The sequence below is a fragment of the Fulmarus glacialis genome, unplaced genomic scaffold, assembly GCF_000690835.1.
Source record: "Fulmarus glacialis isolate BGI_N327 unplaced genomic scaffold, ASM69083v1 scaffold16185, whole genome shotgun sequence".
In the NCBI taxonomy this organism is placed as follows: domain Eukaryota; kingdom Metazoa; phylum Chordata; class Aves; order Procellariiformes; family Procellariidae; genus Fulmarus; species Fulmarus glacialis.
This window is the reverse complement of record NW_009212461.1, coordinates 9,421-16,803: the sequence shown is the minus strand read 5'-3', so window position 1 is coordinate 16,803 and position 7,383 is coordinate 9,421. Positions and strand designations below refer to the sequence as shown.

Sequence of the window (7,383 nt, the reverse complement as noted above, 5' to 3'; positions counted from 1 at the left end):
AGGAAAGTGGCTGAGCAGGAGCTTCTGGACGCAAGTGAGCGTGTGCAGCTCCTCCATACCCAGGTCAGTATATAAATATATTTAGTATTTATACTTTTGCTCCATACATATAAAATAACTGAAGACTGGCTGAACAGTTATGGTATTTCGTAAAATGTATTGTAATTTTCACAGTATGGATAACAAATACTAAAAGTGACTTTTCAGCTGCATATACAATATGAATTTCACTAGACTACAGTGCAGATACCTTAAAAGTAATAAATTCAGAGAGATATGTGAGGTTCTTACTCTACAACTTAAGTGAGTTCAACAGCTTTCACATTTACATTTGAGATTGAAAAATCAAACTTTGGTTGATCATTAACAAGATAGGAATACACTAATACTGCCATTAACATCATTTAACCTATAAGTATCATTATAAGTATTCTATAGCACCATTTTAAATGTTTACTGCCACTAGATTGAAAATGGTAAGGAAAGATTACGTATTTTTCTTTGTAAGTAAGTCTGAATTCCTTCTCTGTTGACTGAGAAACTGTGAGGAAAGACTTTATGGAGGATGTTCTTGAAATACTGAAGCACATCACAGCTGAGAAACTAACAGCTACCACAGCAGCTCCTTTAGAACAGAATCACATGTGACCTGATGGCACAATTTATATTAAAAAACCACATTTATGCAATGTTCTTGATATGATATTGGAAGGTAACAAAAACAAAATTGTGATGTTGATGCTCTTCAACAGAACACCAGCTTGATCAATACCAAGAAGAAGCTGGAAACAGACATCGCCCAAATTCAGGGTGAAATGGAAGAAACAGTCCAGGAAGCCCGCAATGCTGAAGACAAGGCCAAAAAGGCCATCACAGATGTGAGTCGGGGACTCCTTTCACTGCTCATGGTGGATGTATTCTCCTCCAATCTGTCTCCAGCCCCAAAACGGCTTTGACCCTTTGCTCTCATCAGGCAGCCATGATGGCAGAAGAACTGAAGAAGGAGCAGGACACCAGCGCCCACCTGGAGAGGATGAAGAAGAACCTGGACCAGACGGTGAAGGACCTGCAGCACCGTCTGGATGAAGCTGAGCAGTTGGCACTGAAGGGAGGCAAGAAGCAAATCCAGAAGCTGGAGGCCAGAGTGCGTAGGGCTGGTATTCGTGCATGAGTGAGCATGTCCCTTGGAGAGATACCAGGGAAGCTCCAAAGATGGGCTTCTCATTGCAGGTGCGGGAGCTGGAAGGGGAGGTTGATGCTGAGCAGAAGCGCAGCGCTGAAGCCGTGAAGGGTGTGCGCAAGTACGAGAGGAGGGTGAAGGAGCTGACCTACCAGGTAAAGCAGGAGGCTTCTTTGTGTTGACACACTCTTCTTCCAGGAAGTTAAAATGTTGGCATATTGCCTTCCAGAGGCATTTCTTTCTATACCTCAGTCAGTGACGTAGTTAACAGGATTTTGACCTCTGTCCTTCTAGATAGCAATGCTCCATAAGGAATGTTACTCCCTCTGTTTTACATTTATGAAATTCAGAGAAAGAGGCAAACAAGGGTTTCTATTACTTGCCATTCTCTGTAGTCTGAGGAAGACCGGAAGAATGTTCTCAGGCTCCAGGATCTAGTGGACAAGCTGCAAATGAAAGTGAAGTCCTACAAGAGGCAAGCTGAGGAGGCTGTGAGTACCACTCTGACCAAGGCCAGACTTCCTTCTGGTGGAGGTGGAATTCTGTGTTGGTGTTTTCTTCTGCCCAACTTTCTGAAATCTTGACTGTTTTGATGCATTTGCTGCTACAAGACAATGGGGAATGTAAGAATAAGAATTGCTGGTTTGGGGAGGAACTAAATTTCCCCAGCTCTATTTGTTTTTTTCTAAGCCTCACTTCCGCCTCTGTTTCTTCCTTCGTACCGTACCCTAGGTGTCAGAAGCAGCTGCTAGTCTGTCTGTTCAGGACTGCCATGAACTCTGTCTAGACCATGCTGTGTGTAACTTGGCCTTGGCCTTTTTGACACTCCAATGTTCTTTTCTCTTCTGGCACACTTAACACCCTGAGCAGCTTCTTACCTTGGTTTTTAACCTGCGTTGCTTGTCCAGCTGTGGCATTTAAATTTTTGTTTGCCCAGTTTTCAGATATTAAATGTCTGCATGCTTCCTATTGTTTTCACAACTCCCTCTCCTCATATAGGAGGAGCTGTCCAATGTCAACCTCTCCAAATTCCGCAAGATCCAGCATGAGTTGGAGGAAGCTGAGGAGCGGGCTGACATTGCGGAGTCACAGGTCAACAAGCTCCGAGCAAAGAGCCGGGAGTTTCATAAGAAGATAGAAGAGGAAGAATGAGGATTCCAAGTCTAGAAAGTGACCAGAGGCACGCATAAAATGTAAATCTCTGTGTTGTTTTCTTGTGTAATTATCATTTATATCTAGGTAATAAAGACAGTAGAGACCTTTGCATATGAACAGCGATGAGCATGCTTTATTTATTTATTCTAGCATTCATTACTTTTGGAGTACATGTACACAGTTCATGTTCATATTTAAAAGTATATTAAAGAGCAATAAATTTTTACATTTACATTTTTAAAAATGCATGAGGAATAATAACAATTATATGGATTCACTATTCATCTTGCAATGAGAAGTATGCATTTCTTTGATAGACTAGGACTACATTCTTTCAAGTTATTTTGATGTATTCTTAGCAAAAAAAAAAAAAAAGAAAAGAAAAGAAAAGGAAAAGAGATTCCTGCAGCATTTTTTTAAAAAATTATTTATTATTTTTATTAATTGAAAAATGTTGGTTATTTCGTTAGGCTTAAGGGTGTGAGAAACTCAAATTCCTACTTTGATTCGGGAGACTGAAGTTCATTCCAAGCAACGTGGTGAGGTAGTGGCATGGAGAGATATCCTCAATCTCTTTCTCTGAAGCTAATTATTTCATACATAGCACAAAATGATAGCCAGTTCACAGATGGGGTGAGTGACAAGAATCCACAATTAAAAGGCTACGAAAGAAAGAATAGCTAAGGCTGCAGACTCCTGGGCATAAGTAAAACCAAGTATTTTATGGACAACTGAAAGATAATTGAACATATATTAAGACAGATTAAGGTGATGGAGTGCTTTCTTTTTTTATTATAGATACAACATAATGTAAAGAAGTAATGTCATAGATAAAAAGAACAAGTTTAAGTGAAAATTACTTTCAAGAATGATAATGATTTCTACTGAGGTATTCGTATGGTATCAGTCTGCTGCACTTGCCAGAGATTGTATTTGCATATGGATAGGTATTTCTATATCATAAAAAAGAGAAATAATTGTGGAAATTGTGTTCTCATGTTGACTTCCCTCATACAGACTGAAGATCAAACACGATTGTGGGGTTTTGTATTTCTCCAACAAGCTGTCTGTGAAACAAGAGGAGGTTGCAATCTACCATTGATTTTGCTAAGTAGCAGTATCAGAAGCAAATATTTAAGTGCAAGATAATAATCTCATAAGTGATAACGGGTTGATTCAGTTTAAAAGAAAGGATACACAGAGTTTACTTAAATCACCTTTTTAGACAGTAAGGAATTTTTTTAACATAAAAATTGATGGATATAAAAGTTTAGAACCTAAGACGTGCAGCAGCTATCAACAGTGGATGGAGATCTTTTACTTCTGTTGATCTACTTATATTTAAAAACTGTCCTCTCTAGAAGTCAAACATTGTTTCGTAATGAAATACATGTTCTGGATAAGATTCACCTGTCATATTCTGACGCAGAGTAGACACCTATCAAAGAGTTTATCTCATCTCACTGCTTCATTTCACTATACCCTGCATGCATGCTTGCTGTAGGGAGACCTGCAAAAGAGTCTCTGTGAAAAGCAAACATACTTTTCAGGGTTTTCTATATTCTCCGCATTCTGACATGCACAATTTGTCTATATCTGCCTCTCCTGGAGGGGCAGGACCAAGAGAAGGAAGTCCTGTATTAGAAGAAGGAGTCCCTGAAGAAGGATGCCCTGTGGAAATGAAAGGAGGATAGAACAGGTCTTCCCTGACAGGTCAAGCCCAGCCAGCCAGTGTTGCATGCAGCAGCCCTGGGAGAAGATGGAATGTGAGGTACAGAATACCACTTTCCTCATCTGGCAGTAAGGGAGAGAAATCAATTATGCACCCACACTAATCTTTACAGGTCTAAATCTTGGGAAGGGCCCTATGGTCAAGAACACTACAAGAGATACCGCTCAACAAGATCCCCAAATACATTGACAATCCCCAAATACAATGTGTCGTGGTTTAATCCCAGTCAGCAGCTAAGCATCACACAGCCGCTTGCTCACCCTCCCTCCTCCCAGCAGGATGGGGAAGAGAATCAGAAGGGCAGAAGTAAGAAAACTCATGGGTTGAGATAAGAACAGTTTAATACTTGAAATGAAACAATGATAACAGTAGCAGTAATAATTATAACAACAACAACAATAACAACAACAATAATAATAAATTGTATTGAAGAGGAAAACGAGAGAGAGAGAGAGAGAGGAACAAAACCCAGGAAAAACAAGTGATGCAACCGCTCAGCACCCACCAACTGATGCCCAGCCAGTCCCCGAGCAGCAATTGCTGACCCCTGGCTAACTCTCCCCAGCTTATATACTGAGCATGACATCATATGGTATGGAATACCCCTTTGGCCAGCTTGGGTCAGCTATGCTCCTCCCAGCTTCTTGTGCACCTGGCAAAGCATGGGAAACTGAAAAGTCCTTGACTAGCGTAAACACTACTTAGCAACAAGTAAAACATCAGTGTGCTATCAACATTATTCTCATACTAATCCAAAACACAGCACTATACCAGCTACTAGGAAGAAAATTAAGTCTATCCCAGCTGAAAACAGGACACAATGACATTAGGAAATGGAATAAAGCTGCATGAGGGGAAATTCAGATTGGACATAGTAAAAGGTTCTTCACTGAGAGAGTGGTTGGTCACTGGAATAGGCTCTCCGGGGAAGTGGTCACGGCACCAAGCCTGTCAGAGTTCAAGGAGTGTCTGGATGACACTCTTAGTCATATGGTTTAGTTTTAGGTAGTCCTACAAGGAGCAGGTGTTTGGACTCAATGATCCTAATGTGTCCCTTCCAACTTGAGATATTCCATGATTCTATGATTGATAATGTTGTGCACCTCATTGCTGAGGAATTGCACCGATCATCTTCAGGAACCTCACTGACCCAAAACCTGATGGTAAAGAGAGGGCAAAGACAGCCCAGTTGGGGTATTGAATCATATGATAAAGGAGAAGTAAGCTGGAAGATGACCAGAGCCAACACTGGCAGATTTCTGCATTGCAACGGAAACTTTCCAAGGTGGCAAAAAAATCTCTCCTCCTAGCTAAGAACACGCCCTTACCCCTCTTTCCGTATGTGCATGCCCTCCTGCTCCATGATTAGTTCTCAACACAGGCCAAGTCCCAGCCAACTTCACATATACACCTAACTGATTCCAGCCAAAGTTCAAGGAATCTCATGCAAAGACCTAAGAAAAACAATCCTTTCTTCAAGCTATTACATCACAGTAATGTCCTGTAATGTTGGACAGTAAAGTTGGACAGAAGCACAGCTGGATGGTCAGCTTAGTGGGACAACTGAGTGAGGACTATCGAATATACATAGTACATATCTCACACGTTGTAGTGTACCCCTACCACCAAAGCAGGGAAAAGTGGAGAACTGTCTTGTGCTGTTCAATTGTGAGAAGCAATTACCATGGCTCATCATCCAAAAATCATAAAGTGAATCAGACAATCGTCATGGCGATATGTTTTGGCAGTGAACAATGCTGTCTTAGAAAAATGTGTCAGAGGAGAAAAGTACCAAGGTGGATTCCTGGGAGCACATCTGTTCTCTGATTTGTCTCTACAAGCAGAATAGTCACTTTAAGGAGATCTCTGCTCAGGCCAGTCTCCTAATAGCCTCCTGCTCTCACAAACCAATGTCTTTGCTCCGAAATACCTTGTGTTGTCCAGTATGTAGGGGACCAGCAGAGAAGGCGAATATAATGGACATTGTGATCATGGCTGGAGGGTCTTTCTATCATGCACTGTGTGGGAACACAGCAGAGCCACGCTGGATAAAGGAGTGAATCTTGCCACAGCCTCTGGGTTCAGAGCCCTTTCACCACAAGGAAGACTCACTGGGTAAAAAAGGGGCAGAAACCACAGGGTGATTTTCCTCAAGCCCCTCATTTTTCATACTGCATTGCCATTTATTTCACAAGCTCCTTAGGGGACTGAAGGGTGTCCTAGAATTGGTGGGCATTTGATTTAGCCATCACAGTATATTTAATCTATTTATAATTTGAGTCAAGCCCTCCCCTACCTTTCCAGGAGTCTTTACTCTTTCTCTTTGTCCAGGGGAAGTCTATTGCAGAGCCATCCAAGAATGGGCCTAGGAAACAGTGGTTTTACCAATGTCCAGATCCATAGCAAAAGCACAGCTACCTCCTCATAGAGGACGAGTGATATGGCAGTGATTGTTGCTTTTGATCATTCACTTCTAGATGAATATGCCAGCCAAGCAAGCTGGTCCTCTCTGTCAGATGCAGTGCCATTGTCTTATCACACAGGTCCACCACTATCTTCCTGCCTACACAACAAACTCCAGGGCAGGGAAGCCTCCAGTCTGGGCAGTAGCTTAAAAAATTTAGGTTTTTTCCCTGAATGATTAAGGCAAAACCTTGACACCAGATGGAAGGAGTCTATGCTCATTACCACAACTTGACAGCTAAGGCCAGCACCATGGCCACATGTGCCATGTTGTAAGAAATGTTAGGCTTCCAGCTATACACAAGAAATCAGCCAGTGAGAAGGGGGTGATGCATTCATTACCCTCATAGCAGGTCAAGGAGGCTTGCTGCACTATGCGAAGATCCTCTATGAGCAAAATGAGCTGACCCTTTACTCAGCCCATGGGCCCACTTCAAGCCTTGGGACTAGTGGCTCTGCCTGTCCTACTTAGGTCCACCAACTCTCCTGCCTTCTTTCTCCCCTCCTCTTCTCACCCCTTCCGCTCACCTTCCTCTGTCCACAGGCTGAACTTTCTTGCCTGTTTATTGTCATTCTCAACATTCTGGGTCTGTTCATTTTCCTAAGAACAGATTATTATCCCAAAACATAATATTTTGTGTTAAGCTGAACTAGACATTCAACATTTACATGTTGATTGCAAATGTAACATAAGATAAAGTACAGCATTTATTGTGTAAGGTGTCTAAGTACTGATCACACTTTACAGACGGGTAAGTAAATTAGATCATTTGGGAATACATTCGATGTGTCTAAGGACTCTGGTAAATTAGAAGTGAAGCTGTATAGGGACTCCTGTTACTGCGAAATAAAT

At 41.7% G+C, this 7,383-nt stretch overlaps 1 protein-coding gene across 1 annotated transcript; it reads left to right on the top strand.

Moving 5' to 3' along the window:
• Nucleotides 1–3: 3 nt before the first annotated feature.
• Nucleotides 4–2,441, top strand: LOC104076877 (myosin-8; the record flags this gene model as incomplete). The annotated part of the gene is made up of 6 exons (XM_009577892.1): nucleotides 4–63; nucleotides 753–878; nucleotides 974–1,144; nucleotides 1,231–1,335; nucleotides 1,576–1,671; nucleotides 2,180–2,441. Coding segments are annotated over 6 exons (711 nt in total), but the record flags the coding sequence as incomplete, so codon positions are not given.
• Nucleotides 2,442–7,383: the final 4,942 nt, after the last annotated feature.